The sequence below is a fragment of the Hemicordylus capensis genome, chromosome 1, assembly GCF_027244095.1.
Source record: "Hemicordylus capensis ecotype Gifberg chromosome 1, rHemCap1.1.pri, whole genome shotgun sequence".
Lineage (NCBI taxonomy): Eukaryota > Metazoa > Chordata > Lepidosauria > Squamata > Cordylidae > Hemicordylus > Hemicordylus capensis.
Genome location: NC_069657.1, coordinates 152,605,512 through 152,630,230, shown reverse-complemented (window position 1 = coordinate 152,630,230; position 24,719 = coordinate 152,605,512). Strand labels below are relative to the sequence as shown.

At 44.5% G+C, this 24,719-nt stretch overlaps 1 protein-coding gene across 5 annotated transcripts in view; it reads right to left on the bottom strand.

The window, feature by feature from the left end:
- MARCHF4 (membrane associated ring-CH-type finger 4) overlaps positions 1-24,490 on the bottom strand; it is a 237,221-nt gene extending 212,731 nt beyond the window's left edge. For 2 of the 5 annotated variants that reach the window (XM_053270874.1, XM_053270912.1), the window contains exon 1: positions 7,306-9,471. In XM_053270874.1, coding sequence (XP_053126849.1) covers positions 7,306-7,809 — 504 coding nt within the window. In that variant the 5' untranslated portion in view covers positions 7,810-9,471. Of the gene's footprint in view, positions 1-7,305; positions 9,472-15,088; positions 15,457-16,238; positions 16,412-21,705; positions 21,808-24,238; positions 24,330-24,409 lie in introns of those variants that run through there. The other 3 variants (XM_053270893.1, XM_053270883.1, XM_053270903.1) reach the window with 3 other exon arrangements.
- Positions 24,491-24,719: the final 229 nt, after the last annotated feature.

The following is a 24,719-nucleotide window of genomic DNA, read 5'->3' as shown; positions in this document are numbered from 1 at the left end:
CGCTTCCTTGCCCACATTGGGAACTACCACCCACCACACTCCACTCTAGGACACCCCTTTCCCCCCGACGTGAAGCTATACATTTGCTGCAATCCTCATTATTCCCTATGAGGAATTCCAAAATAATTTTAAAATTCACCAATAATCAGAGGAGTGTCCGATTGCCTTGGAACTTTGTGGGTGGTAGGCACCCCTGAGTGTCTACCACCCACCCCACTTTTGTGCCCCTAGGTGCTCCACAATAGGGGATATGGGCTGGTACAGTTCCCATTATACCCTATGAGAAAAATAATTAAAAATATTTCAAATATTCATAAAATATTATAGGGGTGTCTGTTTGCTTTGGGCTTTGCATGGTTGTTGGCACCCATGGGTGCTCCACAATAAGGAATAATGGGCTGTTCAAGTTCCATTTAACCCTATGAGGAAAAAATAAAAATAAATTTCAAAAATTCATAAAAAATTGTACGAATGTCCAATTGCTTTGCAGTTTGGATGACAGGTACCCCTGGGTGCCAGCTACCACCCTACCCATTTTTGGATGTCCAAACCAGTTCAAATTCAAACTGAACCGGGGGAGGTTCGAGCAAAACCAAAATCGAACCACCCCCTCCTGGTTCAAACCTGGTTCGAATTCGAACTGAACTGGGCAAACCGGTTTTGTGCACATTCCTACAAGAGAAAACCATCAAACTAGCAAAGTTGTAGCAACAGAAGCCACCGCGCCATGCACCTCTTTCTCTCACCACTGCCTCTGCCACTAACTCAGAGTTCAAAATCCTGATGTGCCCAGAACATAAGGCAGCCAGGAGATGGGAAGAGCAGTGCAGAACAAGGGTGCTGGTGGGGCTGGCTGGTCCCATCTCCAATGCTGATATTAGTATGAGGAGGTTGGGTCAGCATCAGGGTCAGTGGCACATTGGCATCCCCTCAAATCATGTCTGTGTTCAAGCCACTGCTGATCTCACACCACAATGGCCAAAGGACATTATGGCTGAGGATGATGGGAATTGTAGTCCAGCAACATCTGGGTACCCAAGATTGAGGACCCCTAGTTCAGTGTTCTTGGATGCAGACAATGTGCCTTTAACATTGATTGCAATCTCTACACAAGCACAAAGACATTGTTCATGTATTCCATCTTATTTGGACTAGTGCAGAAAGATAAACAGTTTGTGTAGCTCTGTAAAGATGACATATATAACATACACGAAGGGAATTGTCACATGCATCTTCGAAAGGAAGGCTTTCTAAACATATAAAAAAGAAATAAAATCCTATGAGTTGTAATTTGTCTGGGAAAGAATGTGGTTTTTAAACCATAGAAACATCAGCCCGTATATAACTTTACTGTAATTTTTGCGGGAACATTTGCCGCCATGACTATATTTTACCTTTTTAAACAAACCTTCCAGGTTATTTGGACTCCTTCGATTTAAGCTATTTACTGTATAAACAGAATGATAGGTTTTCTTCCAGCGTAGCCAAGTTTCGCCTTATTCTAAGTAAGGTTCGGCATGAGGTGATGGGTTTGAAGTTAGTATCAGTGGGGTAGTATCAGACAATAATGATCATTAAACCAACCAGTCAGCACTTAAATCAATGGGTGAGGTTCGTGTGTTCAGACAGATGTGTAACTAGACAGATTAGTGTGATTGGATGGATACAGGTAATTCGTAAACTTACTTATCTTCAAACTGTAATATATGTAACACCATTTTATTGGCTAAATTTCCAATTATGTTTTAGCTCTGTTAGCATATTATTTGATATTCATGGAATTTGTTATTAATTGGTTGTTTTAGACTATCTCTGGTCAGTGACCATAATAAAGGATGATGATGATGAACAAAGAAGGAATTTTTTAAAAAAATTATCTTTAGGTATTTCACTGAAGCCATCAATTGCAAAAGCTATCCCCAAGACCTATGTCCCACTGGTCATTTGTCTTCCAGCTGTATGCCTTCTCCTCCTACAAATTGGCACTCTGTGGAGAGATGATGTGCAGGGGCCCTAGTGGGACACCTACCCCAGCCCTTGGATCTGACTTCAGCTCCCACCCAAGCCCCACATGTTACAGTTGTGCCTTTGAGTGGCAGCCTCTAGGATATTTTGGTGAAATGGATCCTTCATGTCTTGTACAAAGGTGTGTAGTCCCAAACTAATAAGTGGACAATATAAGATGTTTCTGAGAAAGAGGATAGAACAAGCCAGCTCTGCCCCACATCCCAGGCCCTGGACTGTTCTTCAGCTGCAGAGTGGGATGCCAGAATCTGGTAAGATGAAAAAGGAATTCACCCCACCTTCTAGGTGACCGCACTCAGCTTTCTAGGTTCAAAATTATTAGAGTGATGCTCAGATCTTATTATCTTATTCTTTCTCCAAGGAGCTCCATGTGGCATGCATGCAGTTTTCCACACCCTATTTTCACGCTCATGACAACCTTGTGAGGCAGGTTAGGCTGATTTACGGTGCATGTGATATATGGTTCATATCATTCATATGATATATGAATGACCTACAGCCATTCAGCAACCATTGTAGTTGAGTATGGATTTGTACCTGGATCTTCCTGGTCTAAAGAATGTGGTCTGTCCTCTTACCACATAGGCTCTCCTTGTGTATTTTGGAGGCAACATTGATATGAGAACATCACTGTCATGCTGCCCTTTCTTTCTAAGAAAACCATCATGCTTGCACTTGGAGGATAGCAGTGAGCTCTGGGTGCCATTCCACAGGTGAAAAGAATCCTGATTTAATTCTTTTTAAGTACAACTTTGAAGACTCCTTTGCATGGAAAGTCAATGTCACCTCCTATGAACATCTGCATACACAGCCTTTCACATTAAAAATTAACAGGATTGCCACCAACGAGTAAAGGCTAATTTCATGAATTTCGGTTGCAGCGTGGAATCTTTTCTAACAAATGCTATATTTGCTGTGCTGAAGATCAAGTTTGTCCATGGCTAAGACAAAAAAGTGCACTGAAGCCAACTCTCGTTCAGTTGAAAGTGCAGGATATAGTGAGCCTCTTCTCACGATTGTGGAGAAGGGCTAGAGGGCGGTCTGTGGGGAAGGCGGGTTAAACATACCTTCCCCACAGATGATCGAGCATTGCTGGGTGCGCTCCCTGTGCGCCAAGGTAGCAGGGAGGGTCGGGGGCTGGGATGTGCCCCCAGAAATACAATGATGCATCGCGCGAGTGTGCAATGCATCATGGGAATCCCCTCTCCCCTCCCTGGGCTCCCCACAGTGTGGCAGCTGTGGCTGCCACACAATCAGGAAAACAGGGTTCAGGGAGTACCCGCTCCCGTAACCTCATTTTCAAGAGTGGCTACACAGGTGGGTTTGCTGCTGTGTTGCCACCAGGATTGGGCCTGATCCCAGCAGTTCACACACGTGTGCAAAACTGGGCTGGGCTCCCTCAGCTCCTGTGTTTGCATGCCCGTGTGAACAGCCCCAGTGACTGGGCTGTAACTAAAGGGGATCTTGAGGAGTTTATTTTATTTTATTTGTTTATTTATTTATTTATTATTTAAAAAATTTGTACCGCCCTTCCAAAGGGCTCAGGGTTTTACATTAAAACACCATTAAAATCAATTAACAATTAAAACAGAAATTATAAAACAGCATAAAATAATAATTAACAATTAAAACATCATAAAACACCAATTAAATAGACAACAATTTAAAAACAAGTTTTAAAAAGCTGAGAAAGCCTGGTTGAAGAGATGTGTTTTCAGGAGTTTCTTAAAAATTGCCAGAGATGGGGAGGATCGTATCTCAGCAGGGAGCACATTCCACAATCTTGGGGCAGCAGCTGAGGAGGCCCGTCTCTGTGTAGCTACCAAACGAGTTGGCGGCAACTGGAGACGGACCTCCTCAAGTGACCTCAATGGGCGGTGGGGCACATAGCAAAGAAGACGCTCTCTTAAATACCCAGGGCCTAAGCCGTTTAGGGCTTTGTAAGTTATAACTAGCACTTTGTATTTTGCCCAGAAACCTATTGGCAGCCAGTGTAGCTCCAACAACAGAGGAGTAACGTGGTCTCTCCAAGATGACCCAGAGACCAACCTGGCTGCCACATTCTGAACCAACTGAAGTTTCCGGACTACGTACAAAGGCAGCCCCACGTAGAGCGCATTACAGAAGTCAGGTCTGGAGGTTACCAACAAAATGTACCACTGTTTTGAGGTCATTGATCTCAATAAATGGGCACAGCTGGCATATCAGCCGGAGATGATAGAAAGCACCCCTGGCCACCACTTCAAACTGAGAAACCAGGGAGAGGTGTGAATCCAGAAGTATTCCCAGACTGTGAACCTGTTCCTTTTGGGGAAGTGTGACCCCATCTAGAACAAAGATCAAAATCGTCTCTAGAGTTCTGACTCCACACAATAAGTACCCCTGTCTTATCTGGATTCAGCTTCAGTTTATTCTCCCTCAACCAGCCCATTACTGCTTCCAGGCAGGCAAACTCCTGAAGAGTTTGACATGGAGAAGTAGATCTGAGTGGCATCAGTGTACTGGTAACATCCAGCTCCAAATCCCCTGATGATCTCTCCCAGTGGTTTCATGTAGATATTAAAAAGCATTGGAGATATTATGGAGCCTTGAGGGACACCATACTTAAGCTCAGATTTTGAAGAGCAACAATCTCCAATCGACCCATCTGAAATCTGTCTGAGAGGTAGGAGCGGAACCACTGTAAAACAGTGTTTTGGGTTTAACCCACTTGCTGAAGGGTCTTCTTCCCATCCCCCCACCCAGTATTGCTGTTCTGCCCAATCTATGCAGCACCACACACTTTATCTACAGAACTTCATGAGTTGCTGGTGTTAAAGATGATTATTGTGAAATGTCCTTTTAAAAAATTACCCATATATTCTTTGTTGGAGGGAAAGTGCTTTAGCCTTATAGATTAAGTTGTGTCCATATTTGCAATTCATTGTGCAGCTGATCTGTGCAATAACCCACAGTAAATTATATAGAGAGGGAGAGGGAGAGAGGAGAAGGAGAAGTTTCATTCAATGTTTGGTTCATTTACTATTGCTTGAAGAGATTAAATATCATCCAGTCCCCTCCACCTCTGCCAACACCAACACCCCACCCCAATACTGTAAGGGTGAACTATCCACTCAATAATACATTTCAGCTCGGACCATGTTCTTTATATTGAGAATATGGTGTGCCACTCTAATGTGAAATATAGACTGTAGTTCCTAGATGCTAGTATTCCAAAGAATATTAACAGAACAACTTCTCAGAGGGCTGCCAGTGTAAGCATGATCATACCGCCTCTGTTTTTCAGCTGTTACACTGAATTAAAAAACACACAAAAATGACATTCACACCATTATCTTTTCTATACTACTTTTAGCATAGAAAGGGCTTTCCAATACTCAGTTTGCCCAGCATCCTAATTTGGCATGGTAGGTTATAGACAGTCACACTTTACTGATAGAAAACAGAAGCTCAAAGATAGTGACACTCAAGGCCAGCACATCAGCAGCACCAGCAGAGAAAGAGGCAAATCCTTATTGTCAAAGTCCATGGGACTGCTCTGAGTTTATATATAGGCTCTATATCACAAACACAACAGCCTTAATTTATTTTCTTTTGTAAAAGCTGCTCAAGTTGTCCCAGATATACCACACATTCATTCATGGGCAAGGAATATCCACGTGAAAGGCAATAGACATGATACAACAAGAAGATGAGAACATCTGAGCTCCATTGATTTCAGTGCAACTCACATGAGCAAAACTGAGTACCAGATTATGGTCAATGGGCACAATCCAGTGGGAACCTGCCCTACTCAGACCACATGAAACTCAAATGGGAGTTGCACAGAAGTAGAGTTGTGTTCATAGAGGGGCTCTATAAGAAAAACTCCCCCTAGACCACACCCAGCATTTTTGATGGCGATGTAAGTGCTAACTCCAAAAATAAAAGTCTGAGAACTTCTACTATACACCAGTTGCTCACCATTTCTGTATATTAAATCTCTTGTAGTCATGCTTTCTAAATGCCCTTTATACCACGATATGTGTATAATTTGTATCTAATTGCTTTCAATGGTGCATAGACTTGGCTGTTGTCTCTTTATCTTGCTTTGGCTGGTAATCTTTTAACCTCTGTTTACAGGCCAGTACAGCAGCACTGAAATTCAGACTTTTGATCAGGAAGTTCATTCAAACTTTTCTCAGAATTGGAAAATCATTAGCAATTCTGATGATGAGACATTATTGGGTAATTAATTGGACATCCACACTTCTTTCAGCTGGATATTGAAGATGTATTTTCTTAAATAAAATTATCATTATGCACAATCTTTCCAGCATATGAAATGGCACGGTGTTTGAAGGCTTCTCAGCACACCTGAAATATTATTGGGGGAAAGCTGTATTGTCCGCTTTTCTCACCAACCTACAAATTGTCAGTTTGACAAAAGTTAGGCTTGCCATTTCAGAAACCAACCTCACAAACCGAATCAGTAATAAGAGCAGGGTTTAACTCCTTATGGCATATTTCTACCTCCATATTTCTACCTGCATTGTTATGCAGCACAAAGTTGAGCTAAGTTGATTAACATATAAAGACCATTAATATACATGAACTTAAAACATTGTGAGCACCTTCAGTACTCCTGGGATCAAATGTAGGCTTATGAAAACATGCACAAGAGAAATTAAGCAATACTTTTTTCACCCATCATACCTATTTCAGAGAAGTGTAACCCCTTGGTTTGGAATAAACTACCAGGAAGACAAATAAAGTGCATCTGCAGAATAACTGTACACATAAACTTCTTAACTGTACTTTATCTCTGTGCACACTATGCTTATGCAGGGTAACCCCTGCATAACCCCTGCATAAACATAGTTAGCCTTTTGTCCTTGGGTGTTGTCTTCTTATATGCCTCCTGTTCTCTGTGAGTTGTGTCTGCATTTCTGTGCCTGAATGTGTGCGCTCTGGGCCTGCAGTGCTGTGGTGCCTCTTCCATTTTCTTTCTTTTGTCAAAAAGAAAGTTACCAAGTTGGAACATTTCACTCCCTGCCTCCTTCCTTCTCTTTCTCTAATCTTCATTAAAAATAAATGGAGCACCCTAACAAAAAGATGAACCACCACCCCCACGTCCTCCCTGCCAGGACTTTTCCAGTATAGGAAGAGATGAGTGTGTAAAGGTGTGTGTGGATAAGGGCAGGGAGGCAGAGGACTTTAAGTTAAAAGGGCAAAGATACAAGTTCACACCCACCAGGCAAAGTTACACACACACACACACACACACACACACAGACTCACCTGCTCTGGGCCTTGAAAGCAGATCCTGCAGAGAGGGGTCCTCATCCCACTGTCCAAACTGCTCCCCAGCGAATACCGATCCTCCGCCTTCCCTTTGCAGAAGTCATCGGAGGAGGCGCTGCTCATCAAAGACATGGGCTGCTCTCCCTCTCCCCCAGGGCTCCCCCACTCGTCTTCGGGAGGGCTTGTTGTCCCCACTCCTCCTCCTCCACCCCCGGCAGTCGGCGCTCTCCACGGTCCCCTTCGCCCTCCATGCAGCGCCGTCAAGGTGTTGTTATTGGAAGCCTGCAAGCTCAAGGCTTGGTCTCCACTGTTCATGGGAGGGAGAGGCGGTGGCGAGGGCGGAGGTTGCGCAGGGGGTCTCCGCAGGAGGAAGACCTTCAGGTCATTGAACAACATGCGGCAGCGGCACTTGAGGAGACCCTGATGGCGCAACATCTGTCTGGGGATCAGCAGTCCGTAGCAACAGTACCATAAAACGATTGCACTAGTTGGTATTAACATGTGCCTTCACTTGCAGGCAGGGACGGGTGGGAAAAAGGAGCCGGCAGAGGGCGCGCGAGAACAAGAGGGCTAGGTTGGTTAATTCCTGTTTCTCTTTGCTGGCTCCCACCCAAGTTTGTTTATGGATATTTCACAGCAACCCCGTTTGAAAAACAACGATCGTGAGGTTTCTACAAAATACTGAATCTCCAGCCTCCTGCTTCCCGCGCCTCTATTTTTAAACGAATAATATCACAATTGATTCTTTAAAAGGGGAGGGAAGTTAAAATAAAATATTAAAGGAAACAAGCCTCCTACACCCAACGTGCTGGGATAGTTCGGAGAAACAATGTAGTAGGAATTGATAACAATTGGTAACTCCCAAAAAGGAGGAAGAAGGGATTCAAGTCACCAGTAGGTGTGGAGGGGAGGAAATATAGATAGTTATTTCAACAGTATTTGGCATGTCAAGTATTTCTCCTTATTACTATTTTTATTCAGTTGGAACGTTTTAAAAATGTGCTTCTGACAGAATAATAGCAGAGCCAATAATTAATAAAATGCAAAATTAGTTCTTGTTGCTATCATAATCATCATTATTAAGAGTAATATCAAAATTGATTTCATTGACAAAAAAGATGAACGTATTTCTTGGGGAGAGGGGAAAACACACCCTCAGTATTAAATCCTTACAGGTTATTGAAATGTTGCTTTATTAAAATATTCTTAATAGAAACATCGAAAGTCCAAAAAGAAATTAAGTGAGTATTACATGAGGTTGATTTTTATTCCCAAATTAACTGGATTTTTATTTTACCTCTCCCATACCAGGAACTGCCTGGATCACACGCAAGCATGAAAATACATGGGCACTGGGGAAGGGATGTGGCTCTTAGTTATCCTCAAATTGTTTTCCCCCGCCTGGTACTTTAAAAGCGAACATCCGTAGAAATCTGGTCTATCCTTTTGCATGAAATTGACTAAGGAAACGTGGAGCTTACATGGTCACGTTCCCTTTCCTCTTTCACAAAATAGGGACGTCATCAAACGCATTGACAGCAGCCTGTACAGACCATTGTGGCTGACGCGGAGGAGAAGGTGCTTTCAGCAGATGCAGGAATCTCCTTTTGATGCATACGGCTCCTTCCTTTCCGTCGCTACAACCATCTCCAGTTTCACCTTCCTCTCCTCCGGTCCTCCTCCTCCTCCTCCTTCTCCTCCTCTTCCTCTGCCTGTTGTTTTCGCTCAATGGCATTGACACTCAACCATTGCAAGTCTTTAAAATAAAAGAAGGGAAAAACACCTATATATTATCCTCGCCTTTGGGCGGAAAGAAGAAGAAAAAAAGCGGGCGCGAGCGAGAAAGCCTTGCCCGAAAGACGATGCGCCAGACCAAAAGGACGGCGACAAAGCGAATATTGTGCTTGCAGCTCCCACCGTCTGGGCAACGTTCGGCTTCTCCCTTTCATCAGCTCTCCCATCCGGCTTTCCGTGATGATGTGGCTGTTGCTACCTCCTTGGGATGCAATGGGAAAGGAGGATAGTTTTGCAGTGCAAATGGGGATGTTGAGGAAGGGCGGGAGCGAGGCAGGATGGGTGGAACGTGATTCTCTCCCCTCCTCCTCCTCCTCTCCTTCTCCTCCTCCTGCTTCGGCTGCTGCTCAGTCTTTAAATAAATAAAGCCAAGACAGAAAGGGGGGGGGGCGATAAATGCAGGTTGTTGCCCAGCCTTGGCTCTCTCCGCCTTCAGTGCCGACACAATCGCTGTCAATAAACCATTTGGGGAGTGAGGGCGGAGGATGGAAGGAAAGGTCTTGCTTAGAGCGAAAATGTGCCTGGGAACCTGACAGCAGTAGCAGCGGGGGTGCGCGGGGGGAGTTGGTCGGAGCTGCTGCAGTTTCAGCACCATGAGCCTCTGGACAGCTCCCTTTCCCGCTTGGCACGTCAGGCTACCGGGAGACTGACGCAACCAGCACAGGGAACGGAGGAGTGAGCAGGGTGGGGAAAGAGGAGAGAAAGGCGACTATGTGCTACTAACTGTCAGCCGCCTACTGTGCCACCTTCCATCTTGCACAGCAATAAATTATTAGTTCTGCAAGTATTATTTTGATATGGTGAGGTTGCTGTTTCCATATTGCCTGTCTCTCTTGCCTGTAAATCCCCCCCCCCTTCCATTTTATGACTCAGGTCTGGCATACTTTTGTATCTTTGCAAGTTTTTATATCTGTTTCTCTGCGTGCTTAGCTATGCCATTGCAGTGTGTCTGATGACTTGTAACTGGATCTGCATTTGTGTCTTTAGGACACTGTATATGTATCAGTGCTAATGTGTTAAATTGGTTACATATGTCTGTATATATCTGTTTTGGTTTGGTTTATTTGTTTGTCTTTAGTGAGGGGAGTTGTGTATGTATCAATCTGAGTGTGTGCTTATCTGCGTAGGATGAGGACTTGTATCTGTTCCCTGTCAGAATGTTTGTATCGCAAGCTGTATACTTATGACCCTGTATTTCTGTATCTGTGACTCTCTGTGACTGTGTGTTCCCTGTTCTTGAGTAGCAGCATTTTTAGCACGTTCGTTGCCTCATGAAACAACCACACCAAGACTGCCTCCAAGGACAGCCATTAAATATATCCATGCTATAATTCGCTGCAAAGAGAAAAGCCTGAATTAGTGTGGTTCTTTCATGAAGGAATGGAAGTAGGCCAGAAGCAGATGATTTAAACAAACTTGTGAGTTGTAGCATGAGAAACAATCTATTCTGTTGCTTGGAATTAAGTGAAATTTTATTTCTAAAGGACTTCACTGAGACCCCGGCAATAAAGAGCTGCACTTTTAGGATGGGGGCCAAGTCGGTGGCTGACTTCCAGACTAACACTGCCCTAGAGCAATGAACAAAGATCCACATGCACAAGGTGGCCATGTGGCTGAGAGGATGCTCGATGGTGCTCAGTCTCTTGCAGTCATAGTCCACTTGCACAGGCATTTCACTTGTGCAACAAGGATAGCAGGTAGCTTTGCATAATTCCCTGCATCTTATGTGAAGTGAAGACAAGCTGTTTCGCCCCAGGAAGTGAAGACTGTTGCATCAGTGCAACACTAATCTAGAACGCAGCACCCTTCCTAGTGGGACTAGCTAGGGCAACATTCTTGCACTAGTGTGGCATTAGTGTGGATGTCAGCCAGCGACTAGGAGATAGAGGCACAGCACAGACCTATGGGTGAGTGCTCAGAGGTAAGTCCCACTGAGTTCAGTGGGATTTACTCCCAGTAAGTAGGCAGAGAATTACAGCTTTAGTCTGTTGAATTCAGTATTCAGTTAAGGAGGAATTTCAAAAGGGAGTGGGAAATATGAACCTCTTGACAAACTATGTATGTGTGTATTTTTATATTGCCTCTCATATTTAAAAAATGAAGTGGTGCTGAGCAAATTAATAAGCTTTTCCTTAATAAATGAAATCATTTTGCCCAGCAAATTAATTAGCTTCAAAGGATTTCATGATTCCACAGATAGGATGAATATATATTTTTTCATTTTATGCCAAGACATGATTTGCTCATTGACAGAGTTATTTATTTATCTATCTCCAAAAGTGTTGTTCTTTAGAGTATATTTCATTAGTACAAACCTGGTTCCATGTTGTTTGTGGCCGTGCAAACACATGTGAGGGATATTTAGGTATTATTTACATGTATATACCGCCTTTCTTCAATGGATCACAAAGTGGTGTCAGACTAGCAGGAACCTGATAAAAACATCTTGGCAGCAAGTCCATAATGCTTCAGTGCCACCCTCACTGGTTCCGAAACGTGGCCTTTTAGCTGTTCTTATTAACCATGCAGCACGTAGCCTATGTTTGCCACCTGTGTGTGTACACTCAACAGGGAGCCACAGCCGAAACCAGTTTCCTGACAAACATGTGTGCAATCCAAACAGGTGTTTGTCACATTCAGCCTTTTTACACCTTTTAGGTGCACACTTGAAAATGTAATATATGAAGAAGCCCTTGCTACTACTGGATAACATTTTAGAGTATTATGCTTGGTGTTGTACAAAACAAGGAATATCCCTAGTGGGCTTTAAAATAGACATGAAAATATCCTATTACCTAGGATATGGGTAAATAGTGATGTCCCATGGTGGATTTTTAAAAAATAAAAAAATGGATTTTAAAATTTAAATTGGATTCAAATCTGATATTATAAGAAATAAATAAAATATTAAATTTCAAAATGTGCATGTAAAAATAACATTGTTAAAATTAAATCTCATCACAAACTTGCTACACCAACCCTTACAGTTTCTTTAAAATAAATTAATGACTCTCTGTCACACACCTTGAGATACCTACTAATCAAACATGGGGATTCATTGTATGAAACTTATTATGTACTATTGCCTAAAAAATTACATGAAGTATACTTCTAGATGTTGTAAATGCTCTATTGACTTGTAAATTAACATATTACAGTGATAAGATTTGTACCATTGTATAAGAAATGTGAAGAAATATCAGTTGGAAACTTGATTTAAATCAGTGAGGATTTCTCTTGGTGATTTAAATCAATCTCGTGATGTCATAACTTGAGAAAAGATATGTGGGTTAAGAATGAGGGATAAGAAAATATAAGGCTGTTCGCACGACCAGAAATGACGGTGTTGGGGGAGGGCTGGTGAGGAGGCAGGCTTCTTTCTGCCACCCCATACTTGACCAAAGTTTGCTGGAAGGCTCTGCTGCTCGCATGCAGAGGCTTTCTTACCCTGGACTCTGGGGCCAAAGTCCAGGGCCTCCACACCCTCCACACCAGGGCCTCCAAATCCTGTTTAGTCTGTCCTGGGTGGTGTGGTTGCTGTGCCGTGCCACTGACCCATGCTACACTAGGTGGCTAAGTGTGGCCTCTGCTGTAGAGACAGAGGGGGAATGGAGAAAGAAATATGTGGGATGGGAATATGTCAAGCAGCGTGTTGAAGTGTTTCTGCTAATGCATATTTGCATCAATATACCTGTTTTATATTCTTACATTCTTGTGAGTTCCGTCGATGTTTGTGCCCTCAAGAACTGACATGTTAAAAATCCTGCATGTGTCATGATGTGTGTGTGTGTGCAGGGGGATCATACTTAACTTGTGTGAGGGAGGGTTAGGGTTAGGATTAGGGTCCAGCTGGGGGAGGGGGCTCCAAAGGCCTTTAGGTCCAGGCTCCAAAATTACCTAGAATGCGCCTCTGCTCACGTGCGGGACACACAAGATGCACCGCATTGAGCGGCAGAGCAGGGAGCCAGAGGAGGAAGTCCTCCAGCGTCCCTCAATGCACTGTTCCAGGAGTGTGGTGCATTGAGGGATTTCCTCAGAGTCAGGTGCTCTTGCCGCCCAGCTCTGTGTGTGTTTGGGCTGCCTACAGCCCAAGCACACACACGACAACTGGGAACCAGAGTGGAAGGGCATGCTTGTGCCCTTCTACCCCAGTAATAGCCCAGGGAATATTCCTGGTCTACCCGGTATTGCAGCGCTGGGATCGGCCTCGATCCTGGAGTTTCACATGAGCAACCTTAACCAGGTAGGGCTGCACAAGCCCAGGTAGGGTTCCTATGTAGTGATTAGCCTCAGAAGCTGTCGTGGACATAGGGAGTAAAATGGCTGGGGAGAGAGAAAGGGAGGAGATCAAAATAAGGGGAAATCTAGCAATAGCCATGGGTGCAAGAGCCCAAAATAAGAAAATATGAGAGAGAAGGTAGGAGCAGAGAGTCAGAGAGCTTTTAAAGTAAAAGCTATACAGTAAACTCTCCATTATGGTCCATTATTATAGAGATCTTCTCTTACTTTATATATAGTGATATAAAAAAGGAAGACAGAGCACTGACTTTGTCCTTATATATAATTTTCCCTGCATATTATTTGTTCTGGTATTTATTTATTTATTTGTTTGTTTGTTTGTCAGATTTGTACACCGCCCCAAGCTTTCGTCTCTGGGCAGTAAACAATAACATAAAACAAGTTAAAACATACACAAATATCTTAAAACATTTTAGGAAATCTAGAAATCAAAAACAGATCAAAACTTGATAATTTAAAAAGCTAAAAAAGCTTGGGTGAAGAGGTGGATGTACACATGGGTATACAGATGGTTCTGGTATACACATGCTACAGTTGTGTGAGGTCACATCAGAGGTTGGGTGAAGATTCACTTTGAATCCTATCTTTTAGATATTAGATCATGAGAGCTCAGAGCAAGGCCTTTCCGCTAGTGGCACAGAACTTATGGAATGCTTTTCCAAAAGGAGGCAACAGATTCACTTAAGAGCCAGCGTGGTGTAGTGGTTAGAGTGCTGGACTAGGACTAGGGAGACCCGAGTTCAAATCCCCATTCAGCCATGATACCTGCTGGGTGACTCTGGGCCAGTCACTTCTCTCTCAGCCTAACCTACTTCACAGGGTTGTTGTGAGGAGAAACTTAAGTACTGTATGTAGTACACTGCTCTGGGCTCCTTGGAGGAAGAGTGGGATATAAAAAATGAAAAAGAAAAAGAAAAAGAAAAACACACTTGGATTAGTGTAATGTGCTTGTATGTGGACCTGTCCTTGGAACTTTCAATTGGTCGGAAATGCTGTAGCTCAGCTTTTTTCCTGGGACTACATATTGGAAGCACATCATATTATGTGAAGGTGATTGGTTACCTGTGTAAGTTCAAAGTGTTGGTTCTTCCCTTTAAAATCCTAACAGCTTGGTATTTAGGTGCCTTAAGGACTGCCTTCCTTCTATGTGCTTCCAGAGTTTTTCCTGTGCTGACCCCAACACTCTGGAAGTGGGAGGCTCAGTTTTAGCCTGAATAATGTTCTCTTTTCAAAGATTTGTGAAAACACAGCTCTCCTTCAAGACTTTTGGGCTGGGGTGAGGGGTGCTATCGAGTTCTGTGTCAGTTTTCTTTTGTTGTGTTGATATTTTATTCTGCTCATAGTTTAGTTCTTTTAATTAATGGGTTCTTAATTTGTGTGTTGTTTTGTTTTGGGTCTTAGCAGTCACTGGATGCCGCTGAGGAAAAAGCAGGGTATACATTTTGAAAAGAAAGATTTATTTTGCCACCCCTTTCATTTGGCCGCATTATTTTTCAGGGGCATTACAGTTTCTCGTGATGATTTTAGACTGTAGGAGTGATATGCTGATTTATATCTGTGCTATAGTGCCATACAATCATTGAGATCCCACCCCCCCGCCCCAGTTCTTGCTCTTTTGCACACAGTGATATCTAAACATCACTTCCTGGTGTTTTGGTCACCCAAAAACTTCTCCACATGCACCAACCTCTCTGCAAGCCATCTGTCTGTTGTGAGTCCTGGTCTTCTGCTGTTAGGGGCCCAGAACAGAGACTCTTGGACTACAAGAGCAGCTGAGAAGACTTGGCCAGGAGTTGAATCATGCTTGAGAAGATCTCAGCAGCTTTTGGGTTGGGCCCTTGCCTCCCCCACTGAAGGAAACATCCCCACTGTCAACAAACAATATTGGCTAGATCTGAATGTCACACATGCTGGGCTGGAACTCCCTTTGTGACAGAAATATTCTATGGGCTTGGATGAGAAGCTGTGTGGAGTACAGCTGAGGGTTCTGCATTGTTGCCTAATTAAGGATAGAGCACACGCACAAAACAAAAACCCAAAACAAAACAAATTACTCAGCACAGCCAAATGAAAACAGCACATGCAGTTAAATTACTACAAATAAGTTACACATCAAAATGTTGTAAAGTTTAAAATGTTCATCATTGCAGGCTGCTGTGTCTTTGAAAATCAAGTTTTTGTCTTTCACAATAGGCCAAATTGCTTTACCAGAGCTGCTAGAAATATATTACGGATTCTGTAAATTCCAAATCTCTGTTCAAGTCATTTGATGGGGGGCGGGGGAATAGCATAAAGGAACTTTTGGGAGCCATTCTGTTTCCAGAAGAAAAGCAAGTGGGTGGAACGAGGGAGGAACAAATAAGTGAAGGCAACAGAAGGGGCTGTTTCTCCCTCAGCCTGAGCTGCTCTTACTTCCAAGCTTGCATACGTTTTGTGCATGGCCACAGATCCAAGTTGGTTTTCCATGCACTACCACCACTACCACCCTTCAATCTGAATGGCAGTTAGCTAAATGGGACCTCAGGGTTTAGTGGCTTTGTGCCTCCATATAGCCATTGTTGGGGGGGGGGGCAAACAGTGGGGAAGGATTGTTGCTTTCGTGCCCTGAGTTTGGGCTTCCCAGAGGCATAATTAAGATGTGCTGCCATACAGATGTGGAGCTGACCATGGGCTTCGATGGCTTTAAAAGGATATCAGACACATTCATGGAGAGTAGGTCTAAGAATGTCTATTAGCCATAGTAACTAAATGGAGTCTCTCTGTTCAGATGCAGTAATTGGGAGACAGACTTTGCAGGAGGAGGGCTGTGGCCATGCTTGTGGGCTTCCTGAAAGTACCTGGCTGGTCACTGTTTGAAGCAGGATGCTGGTCTAGGTTGACATTTGGTCTGACGCACAAGGCTCTTCTTATCTTCTTATGCTTTCAAGCTGTGTGCTCTTCCCTTTCAGTTGTTCATAGTGTTGACAATCTAAGCTCCATGAAGTTTTGAATTCAAAATAGGGTACAGTTCCTGTGTAGAGCCAAATACTAGATTTAAGCCAGGGCTGCTCAGCTTTGTCCCTCCTGCAGATGTTGGCCTACTGCTCCTGTAATCCCTGGCTATTGGCCACCGTGGCCGGGGATTATGGGAGTTGTAGTCCAAAGACAGCTGGAGGGCTTAGGTTGAGCAGGCCTGACTAAGCCATGGTTGCCTTTGTCTCATCTTCAGAACAAAGGACTATATTCAGTGGTAGTTCTTTCCTGAAGTCTCTCCCCAATGAATCACCAGTCCAATGTGTGGGAGGGTATCCCTGCTCCACCCACATATTACCATCAAAGTGTTTGGGTCTCAAATGGTATCATATTTTATTTATTTATATACTCCTCCATTCCATCCCAGTAAAGGGACTATTATGGTGGCTAAGAGCATATATTAAAAACAAATTCACAAATAAAAAAGCACTTAAAACAATTTCAAAGAAGGAGAAAAGAGAAATAAAACACACAAACCTAAAAACAGTAAACACATGAGAGCATTTAAGCCATACAACAGTGAGAGGGCACAGCGACCAGTAAATCAACAAAAACTTAGATGGAATAATAATGTTTTTATTGCCCATTTAAAAACTGGCAGTATTAATTCTAATCAGGCCTCAGGGAGGAGAGAGTTCCATAATCTGGGTGCTACTAATGAAAAGGTCCTGTCCCATGTTCTAACCAACTAGGCCTTTGCAGATAAAAGGATACAAGTAGAACCTCCAGTGATGAGCACAGCAGGAGAATAGGTTTATATGGGGGAACGTATCCAGGTCCCAGGCCATTTAAGGCTGTATAGATAATATTCAGCACCTTGAATTGTGTCTGGAAATTTACATTTACATACATACATACATACATACATACATACATACATACATACATATTTTCCATACATATTTTACTTTCAATGTGTATTGTAACGTGTGGTTTTAGTCTACAAAGTAATTGTCAGATGTCCACTTGCAAGTAAAATTTAAACATATGGAGAAATCAAAAGTAGTAATAGTTGCACTTTATTCCATGCTTGTCAGATTTCATCTGGAGTACTGTGTCCTGTTATGGGTGCCACCTTTTATGAATGGCCACCTCACTAGCTCATCCCTAACTCCAGTCCAGCTCCCCTATGAAAAAGCTGAAAAGGACTGGTCTCAATGTGGTGCAGGAGATTAGAGTTAGACTGGCTTCCTGTCTGGACTCTTAGCCTAGCATGCAATGAGGTCTCAGGGCCTGGACTATGGATGCTATGACATGTTTAAATGTTCTGCAAGCCATGTGAAACACCAAGAAAGGCAAGTGTATCTGAGGCTACCATCTCATTAAATCAGCCTGGGGAAGGGAAGAGAGAGAGAGAGAGAGAGAGAGAGAGAGAGAGAAGCGGGGTGGGGAGGGGGCAATCGCAAGCAATATAACATTCTGATTTGGTCATCTGGGAGCAGAGAGCTGGGAGGCAGCCATGTTAAAAGAAGAAGAAGAAGAAGCAGAAGCTTTCTCTTGAACCTTCCATCGTGCTCAGAGCAAACACTTTTCTTCAGCCCATTTTGCTGCCTACCTACGCTGTCAATAGCATTGGAGAGCTGCTTCCCGTTCCACTTAAGCTTCCCTTAATGGGACAGAGGCAGCCTTGATTGCTTTGTTCTCAGCCACATCCCCCTGGCAAGCCATCACTTAAAGATACTTCACTGAAGGCTCCTGACTGAACTCTGAATGATCAGGAGCCGCATGCCCCCCCGTGAGTGTCGTGTCACAGCAAGACTTCCTGTGTCTTTACTGGATGAAGATGCTATTAAGGAAAATCCTGAGCAGGGTAATTAAGCAGAGCATCTCCTACGAAACAGGTGGGCAGAGGGGTTTGGCCTGCACTTTGCACCCCCTGAGGTGTTTTGTCTGCTGCAAGGAAGATTGGTGCTTGCATGGCAAGGACGGCAGAGAGCAGAATGAATTCGTTTAGGTTAGTGGGATCTTGGTAAGCAGATGTCCTGAACATGTGAAACAACATACAGGAAGGAATCAGGGTAGGGTTGGGGAAGAGAGTGTGACAATGTGACCACTCATCATGCAATCAGAATCAGCTAAGTCTTAGGTTCATACAGCTGCTGTGGTGTAGCAATTAGACTAGGGGCTATTCTGACGATCGGGGGAAATCGGGCTAGGAAAGCCTAGCCCGATTTTCCCCGATCGTCAGAACCACCAGGCTCGGCTGCGAGCCCGGCGGTTCTCCAGCAGGTAACCCGCTTTGGTAGCCCGTCCCTTAGCCCGGGTTTGCAGAGCAAGCACTCCGCAAACCCAGGCTATTGGATCGTGAGTAGCTGTGGCTACTCACAAGGAGACCCCCGGAGGGGAGGCAAAAAGCCGCCTCCCGGCTCCTGGGGTCTCGCCGGCATGCCCTACGCACTTGCGCAGGACATGCTGGAGCTTGAGGGGGCTGATTGGCCCCCGCTCCGCCAAGCCCCTTCCGGCTCCGTCATGGAGCTGGCAATTGTGTGGGTGGCCGATTCGGCCGCCCCGGACTCCCTGCCCGATCGTCTCTCCCCGCAGTTTTGGAAAAAGCGGGTCTCACGGATTGTGAGACCCGTCTCTAGGATTGGGGAGACTCAAGTTCAAGCCTTGGGGCCAGCAACATTATTAGAGGGTGGCCCATGGGTGCAGGCCCCCAGTTCTGGTTCAGAGCCCCAGTTCTCATCAGTCACCTCCTTCTTGAATGGGAAACCCAGTGAATGACCAGCCCATGCGCCTGGGGTTAATGCCACAGCTGGGCAAGGTGAGAGAGAGAGAGAGAGAGAGAGAGAGAGAGAGAGAGAGAGAGAGAGAGAGGAGGCAGCTGGGGTGGGTCAAGAATAACGGAGATGAGTTGCACCTGCAGCTCATTTTCCACTCCCAGCTCCAGCCCTACACTGATTCTTGGGGGGCATGACTGAGCTTAATAATAAAACTCTTTAATAAATAAAGAGGGGTTGTCTTTAATAAATAAAGAGGTCTTTAATAAATAAAGAGGGGTCTGAGTACCTAGCAATGCCTCTGCTTGGGACACTCACCAGCCTAACCAATTCACAGGGTTGTTGTGAGGACAGGGGGAGACCCATGTATGTGACTCTGGGCTCCTTGGAGGTAGGGTGGGATGAACGTGGAATGAATAATTTTGCTCTCAGTCACACAGGCACAAAACTGGACATATGATTATGTGCTATAGGGTGGCAGAACTCCCCATGTGCTTCTGGTGCACATGTGTCATAAAGTATGGCATGGTTATATGCTCAGACACCCCAAGTTCTGTGAGTAGCGAATCCAGATCTCAAAAGGCAACAGTTATCCATGGCCTGGAAACCTCGCACTTGGATTATTGCCATGTGTTGTATGTGGGGCAGTCCAGAAACTTCAGTAGGTGCAGATCAGTGCAGCTAGGCTGCTCACTGGGACTGGCTGCTCTGAACATATTGCCCCAGGGCGACATCAGTTGCACCGGTTGCCAGTCCATTTCCGGGCCCAATTCTAAGTGTTTGTGGGGATCTTTAAAGCCCTAAATGGTTCATGTAAACATGAACTTCTTTGTTACACGTGAGGTTCAGCCCCTGCAATCAGGTCGCTTGACTTATGCATCTGGAAGGGAAGGGGCAACTTTGCCAACATGGTCAACATTCACTCCATTTATGGGAGGTAGCAGTGCAGCTACTGTTCAAAGGATTCTGCAAAGAGTCTGTTTGGCAGTACATGCATTTACAGCTATATACCTACTGCCGTTGCACTTCCAAGAGCCTGGGTTTCTTCGTTGTTCCTCTGAAACAGTTGTGGGAGAAGCAAAAAAGAAAAAAGAAAACAAACCACCACCTCACAGGCTGCAAGATGGCCAGATACATCTATAAGTATATCTTAGGATTTCTGTCCTGGTATGGTCCAAAGCTGACATACAAACAACCCGCCCTCCTAAAATCTGCTTTACACTGAGGCCATTGGTTGTGTATCATCTACTTTGGTGGGTTGCAGCCTCTCAAGGTCTCAGGTAAGGATCTAACCCACTCCTGCTACCTGAGGACTTTTCTTCACTGGAGATGTAGGGAACAGAATTTTGGCTCTTCTGTTTGCAGTGCATGAGCTTTACCACCAATTCACTGAGCTACAGCTCCTCCCTGCATTTCCCTCCATTTCGTCTTGGGTACCAGGATGCCACACAGTGCCGGCCATTGGGTTGTTGGTGCCCTAAGCAAAATTTAACTTTGGTGCCCCACCCGCAGCCAAGACATGTAGAGCCCCAGTTTTAACTTGAGCCATTCGGGATGTTCATTCACCATGTGGAATGAGCAGCCCACACAAATGACCAATGAATGACTAGCCCACGTTAGTTTGGGGATATGATGGGAGAGAGTTCCCAGTCTACTATGGGCACAAAAAACGATTAATGTACTCGAGTGGGTGGATGGGTAGCAGTCCCTGTGCCCCCCCCCCAAAAAAATTGGTGCCCTAGGTGACTGCCAAAGTCTGCCTAGTGGATGCCTTTGCTCGTGTTGGCACCCTTGGGGAAAGGAAGGGGATTCCTATTATTGGAGCTCTGGGGAATGGGGCAATGAGCAGCAGTGCATCTTGGCACCCCAACTCCTGGAGCTGTTGGGAGAGCCACCGCTTGTCTGGGCGATCCGCCCACCCAGGGAAGGGGAGAATATTGTCTGTGGGAGAATGTAGATTAAACCTGCCTTCCCCGCAGCCCGCCCACAAGGTCTTCTCCATAATCGTGAGAAGAGGCTCTATGATTTTTCCACATCAGCCAACTGCTTGTCAAAGTGTCCCTAGGAAAGCAGTTTCTTTCTTTAAAAAAAAAAAAAAAAAGAACCAAAACTTAACATATAGAATTGTAGGCTGAGGGAGATCTGTCCCAAGCACCTTTCTCCCCACTCAGAGCCCTCCCATTGCCTCACCTCCATTTTTCCAGCCCAATGCTAATATCTGCTGGAGAGGTTTGCCCTTTGTGCTGGAGATGACGAAGGACTCACTGCAGAAATGTGACTTTTTAATTAAGCCATCCAGCACAACTGAGTATGTCATTATAAAAGGTTGGCTCCAAAGGCACCAAGCCAAAGGCCAAATGGTTGTAACTACCCAAGAAATGCAGTCATTATCTTAAAAGGCTGGTCCTCAAGGGACCCAGAATTTAGGCATTAAGGAGGCGGAAAACACTGAGAACTTGGGTATTTCCTGAGTATTATGGATGTGGCTGACCTGCCCCTGGTAATTTCAGCTGAAGTTCTTAACTACACAACACTCCATTCCAGGCTGCCTGAGTGCTAAAACAGTACTTACGGTTTATTCCTGTCCTTGGAATTCAGAAGTGTTCATTTTGCAATTGCGGAGAGGAGGAGTGAATGCAAGGTGGTAGGCCAAGTTCACCAATAAGGGAGTGCTCTGGAAATCAATGAAAGGAGAACTCCCTAACTGTCCTTCATTAATTACATATCTATCCTGTCCTTTTTACAAGGAGCTCAAGACAACCAAAGGGGTGACTCCATGCTATCCTCACGACAACAAAGAGTTCTTGGTCTTTTAAAGCCTAACAATTCTGTTGTGACAGAACCTTGTGGGGACTAAAGCCCACTTTACAAATACGAATAGGAATAGGACAAATATTTATATACCGCTTTTCAGCAAAAGTTCCCAAAGCAATTTAATAGATATAAATAAATAAATAAATAAATAAATAAAATAAAATGGCTCCCTGTCCCCAAAGGGCTCACAATCTAAAAATGAAACATAGGATAGACACCAACAACAACAGCCACCCTCTTTACAGATCGCCACTGGGACAAATGTCCACATAAGTTCTCACAAGCAGCCTGGCCTGGGTTAGGCTGCTCTTGTGGAGCAGGAGAATCCACATGGATCCCAGCGCTCCTGCCCAGCCAAACCTAACTTTTAAGCCTGGCTCACTCGTAGTCAAGGTTAAGGGAGGGAGGGCTCCCTGAACCCGGCTGCTGGGATCATGTGTGTCCTCAGGAGACACAGAGCAGCCTGAGGAGACACAGAGATTGGTGCCTAGAGTGCCCAGCTGATGGGGGAATCCCCCAATGCACTGCACTCAGCACATGGTACATTGTAGGATAACACATCGTCCCCGGCCTCTGGAGCTCCATGCTTCCTGGTGTAGTGCTACTCATTTGGGAGTGTGGTCAGTGCTTCCAGCAATATTTGAAGGATCGTCTAGGGGGAAGGTAAGGTTTAGCAGTCTCCCCCCTACCCCCCGCCCCCGCTGTGCTCTCCTGAACAGTCATGTGGATAGCTCCACAGTCTCCCATCTCCCCCCCCGACTTAAAATAATAATCATGTAAGAAGTGCAGAAACTGAGGCTTCATTGCAAGCACTTTTGCCCCAGATCAGAACACCTCACCCCCTCACTTTCTAGCCTTTTCTCATTTGACATTTCTGCTTCAGTCTTCCTATTTTGAATCCTCAGAAAGGATGTAGATGAATGGGAAAAGGTGTGGAAAAGAGCAACCCCTTTAAAGGTGGTGGGGCGGGGCGTAGAATAACTTTTCTGCAAAGGAAACCTAAAGCATTTGGGGCTTTTTCGTTTAGCAAAAAGATGCGTAATGGAGGGACATGAAAGAAGTTTAGCTTGTGACAAAGGAGATGAACCAAATTCAATGGCTATTAATCACAATAAAACCTCCATGTCCAGGGGCAGTATACAGTACACCAGTGAATACCAGTTGCTGGGGGGTAACAGGAGGAGGGGCTATATTGCCTCCAGGCCCTGCTTGTGGGCTTTGTGGTGGCATCTGATTGGCCTCTGTGGGAAACAGAATGCTAAACTAGATCTGAGCCAGTGTGGCTCTTCTTGTGTGCTTTGCAAAAGTTTCACATTTTCAACTTCGATGGTGCTTGTTTCATCTCCAGAAGTGGCCAAATCAGAGTGAAAATCTCCAGCCTGCTCTTCTTCTACTTACTCCCTGTGCCTCCTGAGTCCTACCCAGAGGAGAGAAACTGACTTCTATCTCTCCCACACGTAGCTTTGTTGTAGGTAGCACAACAGGAGTAGGAAAAAGCCTGGATTGGGAGAATTAGAATATGAGATAATGTTTCTGACGGAAATCCTCAAATACCCCTATTCTGGGATTTAACATCCTGGGTAGCCCATATTGCCTTCTGAGCTGCAGCATCTAATTTCTGGAACAGCAGGCACACATGCCTGACTTTGCATAAATACAATGCATACGGCTCTAGTTGCTTACAAGGCAGATAATCGTCTTAGCTTCATCATAACAATAGAGGAATTTTCCTGGTTGGTGGAGGTACCGACTGCTTGCAAAGTGCAGCTCCAGCTCCTGCCTCTAAAGGAAAGCCTTTCAAATCACTACAGAGTTGATGCCATCTGGATTCTATTAAAGGCACAGAAGCCCTTTTGGCAGTCAGAAGGTGGCCAATCTAGTTAAATCATAAGCAGATCTTGCATGGGTTTTGCCCAAAAGGAAATGCAAGGCTAATTAGGAGGGCCCTGCCCCAATAAAATATCTGCACAAATGTCAAAAGCACATTTGTTTTGACAAGAGTAATGAAATTTCTTGGGGTGGGGGGGGTGAGTTGCACCTCCCTAGTCCCTATAACCTATTTAATAATTTGAAGCCAATAAGAATGCAATGCATGCTGGGTTTAAAGCAAATTAAGTGATCTAGTGTCCACTAGTGTCTGCTTCTGACAACTGACAATCCCACAGGGAGTTAACAAGTGGTGCATGTGTCTTGTCTTCAGACATCCCCATTCTGACCCAGTTCAAATGTTACCAATGCTCCGCCATTGTTTACATCTGAAGCCCTGGCTTCAGATTACATTGGACACTCACAACACATTGGATCTCCCAGAAAATGTGGTTCTGTCATTCACATTACATTGGATTTCCCAGGTCATGAGGGTACTTTGAACACCACAGCCCCTATTCCTTTGAGGCACAGACAATGACATAGGAAGTACCTCTGTGACATTGGTGATTCATGTGACAAGAAACTACTGTTACCTGGGCAACCTTAGAACCCACAGCATAGGAGGAGCAGCCATGCTGAAAAAGAAACATTTCAACCATGCCTTGAAGATAAAGCTCCTGGGAATTAGAGTACCATAACTTCCTTTAGTGATGTTACCCTTTCAGAGCTGGGCAGTTCAACAGAAAGTCCTGAGACTCAATTCATGTTACCAGTAAAAATGTGTACAGCATTTTTAGGCCCCAGTTTAGAGAACATGAACTATGTGAACATTCCATTGAAAACAATGGGCAACACAAGACTAGTAAGTCATGACTAAGTACTGTTGAAATGAAATCAATTAGA